This window comes from Chrysoperla carnea, chromosome 4, assembly GCF_905475395.1.
Source record: "Chrysoperla carnea chromosome 4, inChrCarn1.1, whole genome shotgun sequence".
NCBI classification, from domain to species: Eukaryota; Metazoa; Arthropoda; class Insecta; order Neuroptera; family Chrysopidae; genus Chrysoperla; species Chrysoperla carnea.
In genome coordinates this window covers 37,838,409-37,859,815 of record NC_058340.1, presented here as the reverse complement: position 1 = coordinate 37,859,815, position 21,407 = coordinate 37,838,409, and the positions used below count along the sequence as shown (strand labels likewise).

Sequence of the window (21,407 nt, the reverse complement as noted above, 5' to 3'; positions counted from 1 at the left end):
CATGTGGATATGTGTTCGTCGAAGTGGATAAAATGAGGATAAAACTATAGACATATTCTATATGTAAGAGAGTACTACGATAAATGCATTAATCTAGAATTATAAAAGTTTTCTGTGATGGAGTAAGTTATTGATGACAATTGTTCAAGTTTGTTTCTTTGTTGTTCAAGTACAAATAATAAAAAATTGAATTGAAAACAAATAACAAACACGATATGTTATAAATGGTAAAATGCATTTTTCTTTCGCTGTAGAATAGAAAATTGTATTTTCCGTTACATGTGTATTTTTTGAGATCATTCAATAATGTAAAGTATACCATATCAAACCATCCATGATAAATAATTACATGATCTTAAATATATCGAAAGATGAAATATTAGAAGAAGGCCAAGGTTGGGGCTTGAAGTAGTACTAGTATTAGTAAAAATTTTATTCGAGTTTTTAGAAAGCTTTTTTGTGACTTCTTAAATTAAAAAATATATTTTAGGGTATGGTGCGTCAAAAAATAAATGAATCATGATTTTTTGCCACGTGGTTAATAAGCTCCTGACTCGACATGGAGTAATTTCTCTCATAGAGCATATATATGGCAGAGCGGCCATTTTCGAGATACAGGGGGTGGGGATGAAAATAAAATGAGTAAAAAATGAAAAAGTTTCTTCTTTTTACCAAATCAGTTTCCTAACGACCGCACAAATGCTAGCGGGTACGCCTTCCCAATTAATATCAACAAAACTATGTTACCCCCTTTTGGGTGTTTGGGCGATTATTAAGGAGCTTGTTTGGTAAGGCGTAGAAATTTTGCTAAATTTTTACTAACTTTATTTACACCCTAAAATTTCATAAACTATAAGATATTTTTCATCAATCATTAAAGTAGTCGCAACCAGATATTTCACCAAATTAATAAAAACTGATTGAAATCGGCCACACTGACATACAAAAAAATATGATCAAGTACTATAAACTATTTAATATCATTTTTATTCGAAATATAATATAAAAAATGAATTTAAAAAAATTCAAAATCAAAAAATAGTTCTCTTTGAGAAAAAAAAACTTGTGAATCACCTTAGGATGATGGACTTAAACAGTTAAGACATGAATTAATTTAAAAAAAAAACTTTGCGGAATCTTAAAATTGGTCACCACACCATATTTAATCGAACAAAAAAACGAATCCATTTAATAGTATTTATTTTTTGATCGTTAGTGTGGCCAAAAAACTTATTGTTGTAGTCAATGTTTACAACTTTTTATTTGATTTTAAACTAGCAACTATTTTTGTGGGTATCTATCTATCTAGCTTTCTTAACTTCTATCCCTTATATTAGATCTATTACATCGGTTATATATATTATCCATCGGATATGATACAAAGACTACAAAGAAAACATAACCTCAACTAGAACGATGAACGTAGTAGTGGAATATAAGAAGTAAACATCTTTTTCTTGCACATTTACTCATGGTTATGTAACTTGTAATTTATTTATGGTACGAAAACCTGTTGAAAAATCAATGAATATTTTAACCCAGATTTTGTTGTCAGCAAACACTAGTTATTTCGATAGTAATTTTGAGATTCGACAAACCCCTAGATCCCTGCTTTTGTTTTTATTTTAGGCCTGTCACTTTTAAATTCACTTGCTTGATGTCATTTGAGATTTTACTAATGGACAAAAACTATCTAGAGTCGGCCTATATCAAGAAATGGCGGCAGTTCATTGGAATTTGAATGTAATTTAGGGACGGACAAAAACCGTAAAATACATTAAGTGAGATACTCTTCATAATCTTAGTAATATTATAAATGGGTCAGTTTGTTTTCCTGCATCTTTCTCTGCTAATAAGCTAAACCTATTTCGATGAAACTTTGTATGGCGATATCCTGATATCGTCTTAATATATAAGCCATGAAGATGAGGATCATTTTTTTTAAATCAATTTGTAACGATTAGGGAAGTGAAAAGGATAAAAAAGGTGTATACTTATCAGAATATCCAGCAAACCAGATGGATAACTTCTGGTAGCTATTTAAAAATAGGATACATAGAAGAAAGCAACTTTAAAAATGATTTTATTGAAAAAAAGGGAATGCTTTAAAACATAAACATTTGAACAAATGTTCCTTAGACATTATGTATGAAATTTCAATAAAAAAATATTATTTATCATAAAAAATTTTGTTATTTTTCCTTGTGTTTTACATATGAGGGACTATTAACCATTAGACAGAGGATAACTCGGGACAATTACATACGTATAGGATTCGGTACTATATGTGTTGTATATGTGATGTTTTATCACCAGTATACGATCTGATAATTAATGAATGTGTCCTTTTCTTGACACATATATTTTACTTTTCCATATTAGAGAACATATCACATGACAAACATCCTTTTCTATTTATTTTATTTGTATGGCTGCTATCTATTCGTTACCCTGCTTGCTTCGGAGAAGCTTCCTTGCTTGTGTTGTTTCTATATCATGAATCATTTGATATTTACGTTATACAGAGGTGGTTGTTATCGCTCTCACATATGAAAAAAAACCGTGAGTAGCAGGATTTCATCGATCGGGGCATATTTCTCCCACATAAAATATGGATTTTTGTCAAAAAAAAGGACGGTTGTAGACAAGGGAGTTGGCAAGAGTTCAAAGTCTAAAAGACCATAAAAAAAGAATTAAGGGCTTTAAAGATTCACTAATCCACAAAAAAGACGAAAAAAGTTAATGTTCTTGAATAGGTATACAAGTAATTCATACCAATGCTCTTCGTGAACTTCTAACACACTTCATAATGGGTTTTTGTCGGTTTAATGTTTAACGGAAACATAAAAAATTGACATAAAGGGACGAAAAGATGGTGAGGGAGGTCATACTACGAAAAGGCTCATAATTAAAATTGACTCATTGCACAGCCAAATTTTCTACCCTCATTTTGGAAGATCTGTGTAGGTGATCAAAACTTTAAATATTATTAAAATGACTTGTGTTGACACCTCCAATAGACAATTTGCTCAACATTAAGGAAAAGTTATAGTGGTGCACAAAGCTATTAAGTTGCTGAAAAACGGAGTTCCGGTGAGTATGACCATCCGGGCATTTTCAAAATCCCATTAATAATATTTCATGAATTATAAAACGAGTTTATACTGCATCCACACTCCTTTCTGTTAACTTTCTAAACATTGATTCATGAGTCTATATTTTCTTGGAAAATATAACTGAAAAGGATATATATGTTTGATGGTCCTTCTTATAGAGGGTTTTTTTTGTGTGTGCCTTTCAGGTGGTTGTTGTTTTTTTCTCTTTCGTGCTTTTTTGAATGCTTGTTATTTTTTGAAATTACTTTGCTATTTTATCGTGAATTCATTGTTTGTATTAATTGTATAGTCATTTTTAAAATGGTCTCTTTCATCAACAACGATTGTTTTTTTTTTGTTCTGATGAGTGATATTTTTGTTTATAATATGATGCTGGTTTGTATAAAATACACAAAAACACCAATGGTTTTTGTTTTGTGATGAATTTTGTTTGAATAATGTCTTCCCATTTTGTATTTACAAGAAATTAATTGTTGTGTATGGTTTTTAGGATGGGGTTTTTAATTGTTTTGAATTATTGATATTGATGAACCGGCTCAATGGTCGCGTAATCTAAATCGTCTTTTGAACTGACTAGGAGGCTACTGACTAGGAGGTTGCGAGTTGGAAAGTGGTTCTTAAAAGGTGAAGATCAATTTAAATTAGGGAAATATTAGTCCTCAATTCTAGCTTGATTCAAAATTAAATACACGTTCCCTTACAGATTAACCACAAAAACAAGTTCCAGATTCTAAGCAGAGCATAAAACAATTCAGTACTGTTTTTCAATTTTGAGTATTTATTTATCCTTTCACTTTCTGGGGATACTATTTTTGCCTACTTTTTTTAAATTCAGTGTAAATATCATCAGACGCCTCTTCGGTTTATATTGCCAACCCTTATTCACGCAACTTTATCTACGGATACAATAGAGGACAGAGTGTACTTCAAGACTAGTGAGCTTATCTTTAAGCATGTGTACAAATAGCTACATATCTCTTCTACATACAGAGTTTGTTCCACAGGAGTCACGACTACAGTACATAATTCATCTAATCGATACTAACTCGTTACCCATTTTGCAAATAAATGACGATGAGGTGGCTACTGTATATTTCCTTGCATTAAATTTTGGTTTTTATTCATACAATTTTCTTCCAATATGATTTGATAAGCCTTAGTTTTCTTACTCTACACGAATATAACAGTATCTTTTTCGTCAAAAAGCTTAAGTTTAAAGCGAATGTGGATAATATCCCGTGAATTGACCCGATTGTTATGATTTTTGGGTCCAATTTTTTGTTTCGAATAAACTGAGAAAATTATGTAATTTTGTTTAATAAAAGTAGACAGTTTATTATTTCAAAAAACAATAGTATTTATATATTCCTAGCTGCCGTTTAATAGCTGTTTTTTAGCTCTACAATATCTGCTAGTGAAGTCCCATGAGTTTTTATACAATAACCGTTGGAAAACTATAAAATTTTGTTATTATTTGATCAAGAACAAAAACAAAAACATATATTTTACAAAAAGTATATATGAAATTATTATATCTATCGTTTGAAGTATGAACAACATTTTGTTCTATCCATTTTCACAAACAACATCGAAAAGTTTAAAATAAATTGAACTTTTTTTTTGTAAGATTGTACTAGAAAACTTTTCACGAATGAAGTTTTACCACAAACATAATATTTATAAGCTTTTTTCTACGCAACCAATCACTAACATGATTAAAGGTCAATACAAATAACAGCACTTACCCTCAGAGAAGCACAAAAAAAAAACAACGGTATTGCTTTTGACACATATTGAAGAAGCTTCATGTTTTAAAAAAGAAGAAGAAAAAAAATGTAACCATCAATTGACACACTAACAAATATTTATTCTAAAAGCGTAAAGTTTAGGGTAAAATATATATAAAAAAAAAAAAAAAAAAAAAAAAAAAAAAAGACGGAAGAAACATATTTTTTTGTATGTACAGCATACTAAAAAGGAAAATATATCCTATGTATTTCAAGGTTAGAGAATATGTTTTGTACAGTGTGGAGAGCAAGTCAGTCTAACCAACATATCCAAAATTGAATTCAAAGTTGTAAAAAGGAAAGACGACACTGTGTGTAGTCACTAAATACGAGAATGTTAGTAAAGTGGATTGTTTTGTATAAAAATATAGTAAAACATTCTATGTATTTTTCACAGTAATATTCAAAAGTTACGAGTTCAGTAAAAATATATTTTAATCATTTTTATACTTTCACGGAGTCAGACTTTTAAGAAGAAGAAAATTAAATTCAAATTAAATATACTGAAATTAGCCATAGGCACAATAAAGTCTGTAATAATATTTTATCCACGAATAAAAAGACGAGAAGTCTCAAAGAATATAGAGATGAGATTCTTTATGAGGCTCGGTAATTTCGAAAATTTAAAAGTATAAAATTTGATTCAAGATAATGTTAAGAAATAATATGTTAATGTAAGCTGCTTAAATTATCCATTAAGTTAATGATACGGATGAAACTTTCAAATTCGTGTAACAAAAGAATTAGCGAAAAATGTTGATTTCCTTGACGTGCTTCAATATCCACAATCAAAATATCTCCAAAAAAGTATTCCCATAAAAAAATATTCTCAGAAAGAACTGTTTCGAATCTCGATAAGCAGGAATCAGTTTATCGAGATTTGAGACAGTTCTTTCTGTTAATATTTTGCTATGGATTTATTTTTTGTGATATTTCTCCACATTTGTGGAACCGCGTAACCAAGTTTATCACTTTTGCAGATTCAGATATAAATTGTAAAAATTACAAGTAATGTCCAGAGCGTTTTCAGTTATGCATCATTTCAATTATAGATCGTTAGACGTCTAAGGCGAGAAACGTTTCAGATTGAAAGGTCCCGATTGTAGAGGTTTCCTTGGAGTAAAATGACTAAATTTTTCCAAAATCTTTTTTTAATTATCTAATTCTTGATTATTCGGACTAGAATATATGCTCTATTGAATAAACATGTTTTAAATTTTGAGCATAAGTGTAGAGATAAAATTAAATAAAAATAGTAGTCAAGATATTCTCGAAAGGTTTATATGCATAGTAAGTGATACAAATAACTCATTCAGTCAATAACATAAAACAACAACTAACTATACCTACGTTATAGTAGTAGATCGTGTGCCTATTTGATGTTTTGAATTTTTTGATTCTTTTACCTGTCTTGCGGTACAATAAAGATTGTTAAAATTCTCGCGTCACTGAAAATAGTTTTTCGACAATTTTTTTTTGTTACCGTATATGTAAAAAAAAAAGTAATCAACAGAAAAGATGAAAAAAGTTGGCAAAAAAGCATTGACATATTTGAACCCTTTTGAAACTGATAGGTCAGCATGCTTTTTTCCTGACTGTCAAGGAGTGGTTATCATTTTCCCGCGTATCTCGTATGTATATTACAATCGTATATTTGTAACTTTCTTTCTTACCTCGTATTTGTATCTCGTATCTTTTCAGCCGTTACGAGGATGAATTTCGACAGTTAAGGTATCGTTATATTCGTCTTAAATCTCGAGTGTCCTTAGATAGGCATTTGAAAAGAAAAACAAATGTGGAATTTTGGCACGAAATAGTAATACGTTAATAAAAGCATAATCCGAACCTATCGAATAGGGTCGCAAAATAAAAGCAATAAAGGGGGGGGGGGGGTAGAAAGTTATGTTAAAACTTAAATAGGAGTGATAAATTGTATTAAAAACTTTTGATACAGTTTTAAAAGGGAGTGTTTTTTAGTACCGAGATAGTAAAAGTCTAAAAAAACATAAGTAATTAAATAATCAAAAATTTGAGTGTTTAACAAAACCTGAAATGAGAGAAACAAGTCCAGTAGTTTACATACCGACTTTAAAAGTTGGGACCTATTTCTAGATCGTCTCAAATCTTCCCAAAAATGGACCGCGACTGTTAAAGTCGCTATGTAAACTACTGGACTTGTTTCTTTCTTTTCAGATTTTATTTAACTGAATCGACTTTTGGTTTTTTTAATAATTTATTTTATCACATATTTGACTTTCTGATGATACACATGGCAAATATAAAAATGTACATGAGCTCGCAAATCGTCCTTCCTGTCTATATGGTTCGCAAAACGGTCGACGGTTAGAATTTCATTATAATTAAACTGTTCTTTTTCAATTCTCGAATACGATTTAAAACAAAACACAAAATTGACTTCATTATGGGCTTACAGTCTATAAGTATTACCTTCTAGTGATTTTGCCGAGTGAAGTTTTCATCTAAACGATGCCGTTTAAATTGTGTCTACTGTGCCATATATTTTTCCATAATAATAAAAAATAAATAAAATAAAAAAAGCAGTTCATCTTCAAAGGATGATAAAAATAATGTAATAATCGTTATATGAATGCCAATTAGCAACTTGGTGTGTTGTTGTGACAGGTACAGACATTTTTTTTTTCATTTTGTTTTATAAAATATAGGATTGTTTGATGTGAAAAGTAATTAAAAAACTGTAAGCGCCTATACTTCATCGTTAAAGGTTCGAAAGTTACTTATGTATTTATTTTATTTCAAAGTTTTTACAAATCAACATTTAAGTCCGTTTTTAGGATGTTTTAGGAGGAAGCCATGATATCACCTTTTTTTAAAAAGACAAAAGCAACATTAAATACGACAAAATTACGTTTCTCTCAGCTCAATGAAGCCAAGCTAGGTAAAAACTTTTGAAAGAAAGTACTTCCATTCTTGTTATATGAATACTTTAGATGCGACAAGATGGTATAAAATATTTCATGTCATTAGCCGACCTAGGATAAGTATACTTACGTTATAAATATTAAGTATTAAGAATATATTTTGAAATGCGTATTTTGTCCTGTCTTTTTCGTAAGTGCAGAAATGACTTAAACAAGCTTCGTTCCTATTAATTCGAGAGTACATTAAAGTAACGTACAACCTATATTATCATAGAGAAAACAAGAAAGCATGTATGGGAACAAGGATCTGGAAGATGGAAACTTTTTTCTTTGCTGAAAAAATTTTCTTCTTGTATTCTTGGGTCAAATATAGCTTTGCTGTTGTAATTAAACTACTGAAATGTTTTCAGGCACTTTTAATTTTTCTTTAATGTTATGCAATTAATTTTTTAAACTTCAAATGCTAAATATGAAAAAAAGTACTGACTTGATGTCAAAGTTGATAAAAAAAAATCAACAAACATGGAACTACAAAAGGTTTACGTTGGCAATTGAAATTACAAAATACTGAATCCTACAAAAACTAATAAAAAGAACATTATTTTGAGCTGGTATCTTTCTAGAATCACCATTTTGATTTATTACGTGAAAATAATTATTACATATTATCTGCATGAATTTATTAGTGTACCTACCCATTCTTTAAAATATTATTTTTATTTTTTATTTTAATAATACATTACACAGGTTAATAGGTTATATTCAGATTGAAAAGTTTCAAACAAATCTTCAAAAGATAGCAATATTTTCAGAATGAATAACGCTTTCAGAATTAAAAACAATAAATATATAAGAAAATAGTCTTACCTTTCCAAAATTTGATAAACCACCAATATGGGGCACCTTTCCTGGTTCATCCACAATACAACAGTCTGCCCTAACAATAATGTCAAAAATTAGTTAACAGATAAATAAATTAGCTAAAACTTTACTAAAAAATTTCACTCATAACATAATATAGTCTCATTTGTAGAATGTTAGGTCTTATTAAATCATAGTATATATTTTTATTACATTGTATTAAAAAAAGTAAAGCAAGAGTATTTTTTGTTTTCAATTTTAACGTTGAATAATTAATTTCGTTTTAAATTATTTACGAAAGGTATGTTGAAAAATAACGAAAATCATTTTTATTTAAACATATTGTCAATCTCTTTTATAAAATATCATATTTGCTATCATTTTAAACTTGAGTTCCAGGAAGTCGATATCTGCAGAACCATCATTCTGTACAAATTTAGTCAACAGCATCGTTTTAGCTTGTTTCAAACTAGCTTAATTGGAAGGAAAAATTATTCTTCGAATTTTTACGATTTTTTTATCTCTCTTTTTGAAAATTAGTAAATGGATACATTGAACAAGGTAATTTTAACCCAAAAAATATTAAAAATAAATTACTTTCACATATTTTCTGCCTACTTTAACATAAGATATGACGAACGTAATTTTAAATTTGACCCCTTCGAAGCTGATATCCTGAGAATCATAAAATTGTCGTTTTCATGAAAATTATTAATCGAATTTTTTAAGAAGAAAACTGTACAAGATAATTATTTTAAACTTGATCTCCAGGAAGTCGGTATTTTTTATCTTATTTTCTTATCTCTCTTTTGAAAATTAATAAATTGATACATTGAATAAGGTAATTTGAATCCAAAATGGATTTCTTTGACATATTTCCTGCCTACTTTAAATTTGTGCCCTTCGAAGTTGATATCTGGAGAATCATAAAATTGTTGTTTTCATGAAAATTATTCAACTAATAATCAAATTTTTATGATTTTCTTAAGAGGAAAACTGAACAAGATAATTTTGACAAAATAAATTACGAAAATACGACGATAAAAGAATGAAAAAAAAAAGGTGCCAACCAGCTAAAGTTCTAAAATAGAATAGAGTTCATTCTAGTGTCGCCTTTCATTATTTACGTCCCCATGATTTAGGTTTAAGAAACAGTGGGAAAAAATATGTGTAGATAATCTATTACGTAATCCATTAAGAATTATACAACCCAGAGTATATTTTCTAACTTAAATGTCAAATAAAATTATTTCATAATGACAAATCCAGTAGATACACAGTTTCTACAATACTTGACTTTTGACGAAGAACGATCAACCCAAAAAATTAATATGAAGAATTACATTTCTTATATATATCTTCTCAAATATAACATTTATATTTATCCAATAATGAGCGAATGTTGTCACATATCCAAAAAGAACATGAGATAATAGAATAAGAAAATATAATATTCCAGAATGTAGTTCCATTGTAATTTAATAACATATAATGAATAATAAGAAATAAAGTACATAATTAACTACTTATGAGCTATTGTCAACCCTTGTAATTGTTTAATAGTGAGTTTATTAATGTTTGTTTATTTTACTACTGCTTCCCCAAACCGATTGCCAGTTTCTGGATTTATTAATATAAGAAGCGAATGGTCCCTTTTGTCAACGGTCAAACAACTGTAACAAACTTTGTTTTCAATATAAAAAAAAACTTTTAACAAAAAGAAAACCGACTTCAGAAGAAAAGCTTATCAAAAACAAATTAATATGCACTAAAAAGTAGAAAAATAACGATAATATAATGTAGTTAAAATTATTGTTATTTTTGGATTCGGTTTCAGCCAAGGAAACAACTATGACAGAACAGTTTGCTACATTAACTTGGCTGACACCGACTTCAAAAATAACAATAATGGTAACTACATTAAATTATCGTTATTTTTTTACATTTTATATTAATAATGTGCATATTAATTTGTTTTGGAAAAGTTTTTCTTTTGAAGTGGGTTTTATTTTTGTTTTATGATTTTTACAGAATCTGAAGTACACTAACTAATTTGTCACTAAACACAGAATCACAGAAATCGGTGGACGTGATATTGAGTTATTCGACCTCTTGTCGTGCATACTTAATGCAAATTTAAGACATTTATGGTTTTTTCATGAATGCCATTGTCAGTACTGAATCAAAATGAATTGGAACCACACGAGAAGCACCAGCTTTCAAATAGATAAAGAAGCATTAAAATCGGTTCATTCAGTCGAAAGTTCTGAGGTAACAGACATAAAAAAAATACATTCGAATTGATAACTTCCTCCTTTTTTTTGTTTGAAGTCCGTTAAACCGTTAAAAAAGCGAATAGTCCCTCTTATAAATTACTTTTTTATCAAGGATTCGTTGGTCATATTTTTTTAATAAACACCCACGATACCTTTCAACAATCAAACAACTCCAACAAACTTTGTTTTCAAAAAGAAAAAGGATATATTTTAAAATAAGAGGTTTTTGAATAAAACCGAAAGTTGGATTCTTACTTCCATACACTAGAGTGGAGTAGGTGTCAACTTTGAAATTTTTAAAAAATGTAAAAATAAATTTTCCTCGAAACGTTTTTGTTCATTGGTGATCTAATGTAATCGCTAAAAATTGTTTTAAAGATCTTTTTAAAAATTTTGTGAATTGAACCTCGATCGGAGATTCATGACACAAAAAAACCTACCAAAGATTGTAAGTAGATCATTCGACGGAAACTAATACGGTTCTTTACAGAATTTAATTTTCACCCCATCAAACTTTTCGATTATGGTAAGAAAATATATTTCTATTATTATTATTTATTATGGCATGGTCGATATAGAGTCTTCAATAAACTTGATTCTACCCTATTTTCCCTCAATCCAAACTTAAACGATAGACCCGCGCCTGGAAATAAAGTACGTAATTAACTACTCATGAGATATTGTCAACCCTAGTAATTGTTTTATAGTGAATTTATTAATGTTTGTTTATATATTATCTTATTAATTTATAATAGCAGGTGTTTTAGAAGTGTATCTTATATAATAATAAAGATTATATAATCTCATATATTACTCGTATATAATATGGGTATGTTCCTTTTGTACCATAGTGTAAACACTTTTTTAACTGGAAGTAAATAGAAAAAGGATATAAATGGATTGTCGCCTGCTACCGAAATTAAATTAAAATTGAATAAAAAAAAACCATGAAGGCAATGTTCATGAGCTACGTGACTTAGTTTCAGCCATTTTGAAAGCACTCCCTCACCCCATATAGCCTATCGTAGCCTTTACTTCGACTGCCTCTCTCAGATGCAGCGTAGTTTTTTTATTAATAATGTAGGAAGAAATTTTATATTATCTGACAACAAACTTTAAAAATATTAACTTGTTTAAATACCGGCATACCGTGGCATGTTGGCACACGTACATACGGCGTTATAAGCCTATAGCGCTGTTAAATGCAAAAGTAACCAACATGTGAAATTAAATATCCATATTTCGCAACTACAATTTATTTTTATTTAATACAGGTAAATTAAGACTAAACATGACAGTTTGGCGACAAAATATGCTATTTTCCCTGAGCTTATTGTGCAAACAATATATCACGAAAATTACGTAGATTGTTTGAAAACTAACCCTTCTATTTCTTGACCCGGCCACATGATTAATGAATGATTCCGAAATTTGAAAGTTTCAAAGAGTGATTTTCGTCTTTATCTTGCAAAACGAAGTTTTATATTAAATTAAATTTCTATAAATATTCATACCAATGATGGCACTTTTAGTACATCCCCTCTTTGTTTAATTTAAAATTATAAACGTTCATATTGTGCGTATTTCCAAAACAGCTTCAAAAATTAACTTCACTACCCCGCACGTGAAATAATTTTTGATCTTCATCATCTTTATCAGAAGTGAAAAAATATTTAAGTAGTTATCATTCCCTATTGTGTTAAATCCTTTGCTTACACTCAGTGTAATTTATTGAGCCAAAAAGAACAAGTAAGGTGTAGTGGTACTACTAGATTTGTATACTCGTAGTGAAATTTACGTACTCAATGTGGTACTCCATTTACATAGTGTTAGTGTATAGTGTTATTATGTATCTTCATATACATAGTGTATAGTGTTATTATAAACACCTAAAAATGATACAAATGTCATATAAAATTGTAGTAAAGGAACGACGTTGAAAATTTTATTGCATTTAAAAATAAGAATTGAATAGTTGCAAATAGGACGCTTTTTATCGTAAATATAGTTTACAAATTTAAAAAAGTGAAAAGTATAAGTTCGTTTTTTTAAGAAAAGTATACAAATTTCTTCTTTTTTCTTAATTGAAAGCCAGTATTTATTCTAAGCGATTTTAAATAAATAAATAAAGAACAAACTTCAGAAAAATTATCGGAAAGCTGGATTTTTGCATGGACCTTCTATTTGTGGTTCTTAACAAAATTTCCAAAGTCCCCATTATATACCGCTACAGAAGTTACTTGGAGTCAAATATCACAAAATACGATTTTTTGCGAACGGTTGTTTTTTTTAAAATATATCAAGGTTTGTTTGTAAAATTACTTTTTGTTGTAAACACGCGAACTGAAAATAGTATGTATTCCTGCTCTTTATGTGTTCAATAGTTCAATATATCAGTTTTTCTTCAATTTTTAACCCCCGAATTAAAAAAAGGGGTGTTATAAGTTTGACCCGCTATGTGTGTGTGTGTGTATGTCTGTGTGTTTGTCTGTTTGTGGCATCGTAGCGCCTAAACGGATGAACCGATTTTATTTTTTTTATATCATTTGAAATGTAATCTAACGGAGAGTGTTCTTACCTATGTTTCAAGTGCTAGGTTCCGTTCTCGACAAAACTAAAAATTGGCGATGATCATCAAAATCGATACAGTTTGAAAAAGACATGACATATAGTTTTACCATATTAATAATTACTAGATATGGAAATGAATGATCAAATAAACCTGAATCAATTCATTTTGAAATGTGAAATGGTAAAATAATTAGGTAATTCAAAACAATAATTCAAAAGAACAAACTCAACTCAAATATTTCAATTTCTATAAAAAAAAATTCCAAAAATTTGTCCCAAATAATGATAGCTCTCTAAGTATCCTTTTTTATCCCATCTGATGTTCTTGGCCATCACTTTGATATTGATTAAAGAAGGAGTGTTATAAATTTAAAGTCTTTATCTTTGCGCCCGTGTGTTTTCAGTGATATCGTAGCAATTAAACGGTCGAACCGACTTGATTGAGAACATTTTGTATCTATGTTTCCAAAAATCGGTTTCCAAAAAATAAATCGCATTTGTCGGGTGTTTTTTAAATTTTGTAAATTTTGCTTGTAACATGCATCAAGGTTTGTTTGTAAAATTACTTTTTGTAGTAAAAACACGAACTAAAAATGTGTTCAACATCGAAAGGATAAAATATTTATAGCAGTTTTTCTACAATTTCTACAACATTACATGCCATTGAAAACTTCTTCTTTGCAGAATTACGTGTAAAACTACTTTTAGTCGCATGTATGTCGTTAGAAATAACTTAATAATTGTTCAAGATCAGTCGGTCTTACCTCTGACAAGTATCCAACAACAACCGTATATGCTATAAGTAAACGTTTATATGAACCACCACTGCTCACTCTATGCAACAGTATAATTAAAATGAGTTATTACATAAAATAAACTTTATATAAAATATGTCACTGTTGTTAATTGTTAATACACAATTATTTCATTGTAAATATAGTCAATGGTTCCGTATACTTGTCCTATATTTCATGTTTATTCAATGTATAAATAGTTTATTACCTTCATCCAAATAAATGTATGTATTTTATATGAATATAAATCTGTTATGGCTGTCTCAAACGATTACCATTATTTTGATTTTATATATAAATTATTAATTAATTTGTAATTATAATTTATATTGCAACCTATAAATCAATCTAAACTTTGAATAAATAAATAGTTTGTAAGTATTGAATTGCATATTACTTGAAGTAAACTTTTAGGAAATGAACTTTATGTTTTTATTCGAAGCGACAAAGGATTTCTTACTAATCTTATGGGGATTGAGGCTCAATCAAATTTGCGCATATTGCACGATTTTGTAGAACTAGATATCCTCATCAAGAAAGGCGCATAATGATCAAAACGCTAACTTTTTTGAGTTATGAAGTTTTAAATGTGAATAATTACTGTGAATTTGCAATTTTATAAAAATTTGTTCTATTAACTGGAAAAACTTGTTGGCAAAAATCTTCTTGTTGGTTCTTGTTGGGATTAATCGTCAAGATTCTGACGAATATTCCTAAGGCAACATTTCAGAAACTAGATATGCAGTCGTTAAAGAATCCTGATTTTTGTATTTTTTACGTTTTTGTATTTTACCCAATTAAATTATTTTTACCCAAATCAATGACAATTATTCTCGATTTCTTGCAATTTTCCTCCTTTTGAAAAACTCGCACAAAATCACAGAAAATATTTTGTTTCAAATTTTAATGAAACTTGGTATACAGAAAAATTTTGACCCAGAAATACAAAAATTGGGTTTTGTTTCCGGTGAGTGTAAAATTTCTGAGATAATGTCTAAAATGCTTTACGAAGAGCTAGAATTTTCGAGCGATGTTGAGATATCGTGGAAAATACTAGTTTAATGTTCAAATGGGCTAGATGTTTTTTTTTTGTTCCAATAATTTTAAATAATTTTAAATCTGGAAAAATGATTGATTTTCCGATTAAACGACAGTTTTCTGAGATATCGACTAAATAAAATCGCTCGAGGCATTCATACTTTACTATTTTAGTCAATATCTCAGAAAATGTAGATTCAATCGACAAAGGCTATAGTATCAATGGGGTCAAAATTATCCAGGAAAATTATTTTTTACTATGAAAAATTTTTCATTTTTCGGACTATGGACTATGGAGGCTATTAGACTTTTAACAAAATTTAAAAAGACATAACATGAACAAATAAAAGGTTTTTAAAAAGTAATAAATATTTATAAGTAAAATAATAATATTTATATACTCACCAAGGAGTATTACATGTATGTGTTAAAGTGAGATAGCGTGCACCAAGTTGATAAAACATTCGTAATACTGCTAAACTATTTCCTATTGCATGGCCACCTTCTACGCCAATCAAACTTGCTAAATGTCGTGTTTCATGAGCTTTTTCTATTCCTGTAAAACAAATAATTATAATTTAATATATTTTATACAGTATTTACTTAGTATAGTAATATTTTAATGTATTTATTAGAATTATTAGTTCTTTTTAATTATATTAAGCTAAGGGTTGGATTAATCGATTTAGGTAAGCATGGTAAATTTTTGAGATCTATAATTTCGAGGGTTAATTTAGTCGAAACTAAATGTCATTAAAAACTAGCTAATAACATCAAAAGTAAAAAGATTTCGTTCACTTGTTAAGAAATGTTACATCAAAATGGAAATTTGTAGCTTTTGGAAAAAACTTTCTATATGAATCTACGAAGTCAATTCATGTTTTAATTAAAGTTATCCCCAAATAAACGAAAATGTATTGCTTGAAGCCAAAAATTGAGGTACATACAGAAAGATGCCTCAAATTTTTAGCAATATTCTTCTTCTTTGAACATGGCTAAAATGTATACTAGCTTCGAAATATTTGAAACAGTAAGTCACACTCTTTGTGTTCTTATCAAATGTACCTAATGTTTTAGTCAATTCTTTCTACATATACCGAAGAAGATTATTAACTTCTTAAAATAAGAACTAGGAGAACATTTTAAATTGTTTATAAAACTATTATACCTTCAGACGTTGTAACTAACGTCATATGTGAAGGATATTTGGCGACCAATCTTCGAATTACATCAATTTGTTCGAGCGTTAATTGTACTGCATCTAGGTACTGTGACGAGCAAGGAATATACGCTGACCAGAACTGCAAAAATAAAAATATAAATTAGTTAAATATCCGTTGATCTAAGAGAATATAGAATTTTGTTTATAGAGATCGCAACTAGAAAAATATCATTGGAGGAAAATTATAGCAATTGATAACTGGGAGTTGTAACTCGCCAACTGGCGATAATAATTCGTACTAATTACAAAAAGAAGTAGACCTGAAGTCAGTAGTTGCAATTAAGACTACCAGATGGCAGTAATTGCACTTACCATTTTTTAAGGCCAACAAAAATATTCAAATTCAAATAATATAAATCCCGCCAGCTGGCGATTAAAATTTATACTATTAAACAATAAGTGGACCGCTTTTTCAGTAATTCCAATTTAGACCACCTGATTACTTATCATTTATCAATACTGTTCATTTGTATGAGTGTACTGCCTTATTTAAAAGAAAAAAAAAACTTTTTAGTGGTCTAATCTTTCCATAGGCTTCTGCTGTGTTTTTTAAGATAATTAAGCCGGCTGCCGGCATGTTAAGAGCTTGATATCGTTAATAATTTTTCTAATAACGATGTGTACTGATTATTATCGCATAGTTGGTATTTTTATTAATGGACCGGGAGATCTATTATTTTTTTTATTTTAATATTTACATACACTAAATGAAGTCTTAGTGCTTATTTTGTCCAAAGCTTGCGATGCGATTTGTTTAGTGATTACTATTTCTCTGTAGCAATATCTCTCCCATTTAACAAATGACTTCACTACAAACATTTCACAGTTTCATAATTCCAGAAGATAGACTTTATGATGACTGTATTCATTAATCATGTGAATTAATGATTAAAACACAAAATGTTTGTTGAAAATAATTGTAATTGTGAATATTAATGATAAGCTAAAAAATTATTTCATTCAAATAAAATAATGATCATTATCAACTAAATGGGATTGTAATTTCAATGCCTTTGGTTTTGTATTTAGTATTTTTGAGAGTATAAAAGGATGGTGTATCATTTTATATACAAATTTGCTTGAATATCCTCTGTTCTGTTTTTCTCACATCTTCAAATCTTAGAAACCCAAAACCGTCTTAAAATGTGTATGACTTGTAGTTAAAATGGTGCTAAAAAATTAATTTCTAAATTTAAATTTAATTTGCATGAAGTATAACAACGCCTTCCTAAAGAAAAACTGTTTAAGGTTAAATGGTTTTTTCGCTTTCAATGCGGAAGGTTACTTTAGCGAATTGCCAAAGGAAATGGAGCTATTGCTTTGATGGAATACTGTACTGATTGGGGTGAATTTCAAATTTTATTTATTAGTTAATTATCAATTTTTTTATTTATTTTTATATTAGTTCTAGAGTAGTTACTAATTAAAAATAATATTTGATCAAATTTTAACCTTAACCTTTTACATACTGGACAAATTCAAAGTTTTTTAGATTTGTAGTCAGAGTAAACGGGACAAATTTATATGAGAAAGGAGAAATCTTAAACAGCTGAGACCTATATCTTAGGCGACGCGTTAAATAAAGTTCGATTCAGATGATTAAATGTACAAACGGTATGTTAAGTTTAAACCAAACTAAAGTATCGCTAGATATTTCAACAGAGTACTCGCAGGATATTTCAACCGTTTTGTATTATTAAAAACTAAGTGTTTATTATTATTATTATTATTATTTCTATTGAGTTCAAATATAATTCTCATGGAGTATAAAAGTAAGTTGATTACATTTCATTAATCATTTATATAAATTTAATATGAGATTTCCCTTCTTCGTTTAAGTGATCATCTATTATACTTTATGTATTTACGAATTTATATATAGAGTGATTCAAAATGCGTATGAAATAACACAAGAATAATAGTTAAAATTATCGAATATGTAAGAAATGATTTTACGAAAAAAAATGACTATTCCCCCAAACCATTTTTGTTATCTACGATAATTGTTCTAACTAATTAAAAACACTTCCATGAAAAATGGGTATAATTATAATTATGGCTTTAATAATACTATTAACAAAATTTTTCGTTTGAATCTTCTAAACGTTATCTAGTTGGAATTCGTATCAAAAAAACAACAATTTGGTGTTATTAACAACATCTTTTAAAGTTACATAAAAAGGTTAGACAACCTTGATTTGGTTATATCAATAAATTTTGTGTTAAGATTAGGCTGAATACGAAAAAACCGCATCAAACATAACAATTAAGAAAAATTTAACATGACGTGCATTTTGAGAGAAAATGAAAAAAATTATCTGATTGTTTTTGGTTCTTATTTTCTGAATATCCTATACTAATAAAGGTTAGGAAATACGCGAAAAAACCGCATCAAAATACAAGTAAGAAAATTCAAAATACCTTACATTTTTAACAGTTTGTTATGTTATTTTGTTTTTGGTCCCAATGTTTCTTATTTCATTTACGGATATAATTGATTTGACCCTAATTCTACAAAAAATGTAAATTTCACATTCAAAAGTTTTTTATTTTGCTGGAGGGTAAAATTTGGCATCCAAAAAAATGGACAAAGAGTCTCAAAATTCTAAATTAATATATTTTTATTAAATGTATTATAATACAATTATCATAAAAAATTCCAATCGATTAACCATCTCTAACGCAAGATAACGTTAATTAGAGTTCGTTTCATTAATCGAATAGAGGAACTTTTGTTTTTCACAAATTTTTTTAATTCAAGAAAAAAAGTGGCATAAATTTTTAAAAAACTTGTCGGGATATAATATTGAAAATTTATTTGTGTTGTGATTTAAAAGAAATAACTATGTTATCAGAATTTTAAACGACTTATCGCACAACACAACATTTGAGTTGTACAGGTTAGTTAAAAATTAAAAATTGTTTTACCACAAGCTTATATACGCTTACCGAGCATATATTCCAAAACATTTTTTTGAAACATTGTGGAACGACGACAACCTTCAGTACGATTAATAATATTCAAAAAAAGACAAAACTTTTGAATTAAGCAAGGCAAAAAAACATTCGCTTATCGGACAGCCTATATAGACGTGTAATATATTACTTATGAGCACATGTGTTGATATATGAACGTTAATTTAACGAATAAACGAAACTTGGCACGTGTTCATTTGTCATCTACTGTAATACACACCTACTGCTTTTTATTAAGTTTTATTGTAACATCAGTTCGATGATATTCCTCTTTTTTTGTTCGAACATTCGATGATTAGTTTTTTTTTCTTCTGCCATTGAATGAAATTACGAAAAGTTTGATACTTGCTGGAAATTTGTTTCAAAGTCGTACTTTATAATAGAAGCCGGTTAAAAGGTTCATTGATGAATACTGACCTTTGTTAATTTGCTCTATGATATTGAGATTTAAAGGGAAAATTTTTGGGTAAACTTTATAAACGGGCTAAGCTTTGGAGGTATGTCAATGGGTAATAATTGTGAAGTAAAGGAAATCAAGAAATTAATCAATTATTCTTCAGAGTTAAAAATTTATTCTTTACTTTCTAATTTCGAGCAGATTGAACTTTGAATTGAATTAAAGTCAGTAAGAAAATGTTCCTAGAACTGAATGAATTAGCAATTTCTCGAAATAGACCAATATTTTTATTTTTTTTAGTAACAGGAACTACGAACTCAAGTCCCTTCAAAACAGGGGTAAACAATAATTGGAACACTAGAAAAGGAAATAATCGGAAGACAATTATACAACAAGAATTTTCTCATACTTTGATGACTAAAATTTAAAAGCATACAAAAAGAACTCATTGACTTCTTTATTTTCTTCTAACTTACTAGATAAATCCAACAACATAAATAAATCGATTAAATGAAATAAAAATGGTGTTATAATTTATGAAACTCTTTTTATTTTGAAATGAAACATTATTTCTACATAACGATAACAGATAACAGATAAATTTTGTGACTTTAAAAATATGACAGAATTAACATACTTCCAACAAAATAAAGACGTATATTTTGTTAAAAGAAAAGTTGTAGTTTGTTCCCGATCATGAAAAACATTACTGGATTGCAATATCTAGTTTCATCTTCCATCTTCATTTATTAAAATTATATTTTTTCCCTTTTGTAATAAAAAAATGACCTACTTACTTACATAAAAAGAAACATAAATAATCAACCTTTCCAAAAGAATTTTTTTAAGATTTGGAATATTTGAAAGAATTGATTTCATAGTTTTCTGTTACTTTTTTTGTTTTTCATTTTTTTCTGTTTCTTCTTTTTCGTTTAAACAATCTCGTTCACATTTTCCACCACATGTTTTGATACATTTCAGCTCGAGACGATCACATTTAATTAATTTGTCCTTTTCCAACTGTAGTCTCTTGCGTTGACTCTTCTTTGACCTTTCTTTTAAAAATTTTTCTTTGCACTCGTCAGCTGCGTATATTAAATCACCAACAGTTTCAAATATTTTTGGACATTGATTTGAAACTCCTTTACCAATACCATATTTTCTACGAGAAAGTTTTTCTGAATAACATAGTTTTTTTATTGAGTTACATGAAACCTCATATTTAATTTTAGGCTTTTTACTACATTGCTTTTTACATTTACAATTTGCATTTACTTTTTTACTAACACATTCGTATGGTTTTTTTAGAGTACCATTTTGTGGTTCAGATTTGGTTTCATCGCATACTATGGGTCGGTATACAGCTGGTGAATGAAGCAGCATGTAACGACAATTTCCTTCACATTTTCCTGCGGTACATTCATAATGCTTTTTTATAATTGGTGGGGGTGGTGGTATTGCGGAACAGC

The 21,407-nt window shown here is 28.6% G+C and overlaps 1 protein-coding gene across 1 annotated transcript in view; it reads right to left on the bottom strand.

Moving 5' to 3' along the window:
• The window catches only part of LOC123297941 (dipeptidase 1), a 317,369-nt gene that overhangs the window by 59,211 nt on the left and 236,751 nt on the right, over window positions 1-21,407 (bottom strand). The window contains exons 5-7 of the mRNA XM_044879779.1: window positions 16,512-16,644; window positions 15,749-15,899; window positions 8,671-8,740 (exon numbers count right to left, since the gene is read on the bottom strand). Of these exons, the coding sequence (XP_044735714.1) occupies window positions 8,671-8,740; window positions 15,749-15,899; window positions 16,512-16,644 (354 nt within the window). The remainder of the gene's footprint in view (window positions 1-8,670; window positions 8,741-15,748; window positions 15,900-16,511; window positions 16,645-21,407) is intronic.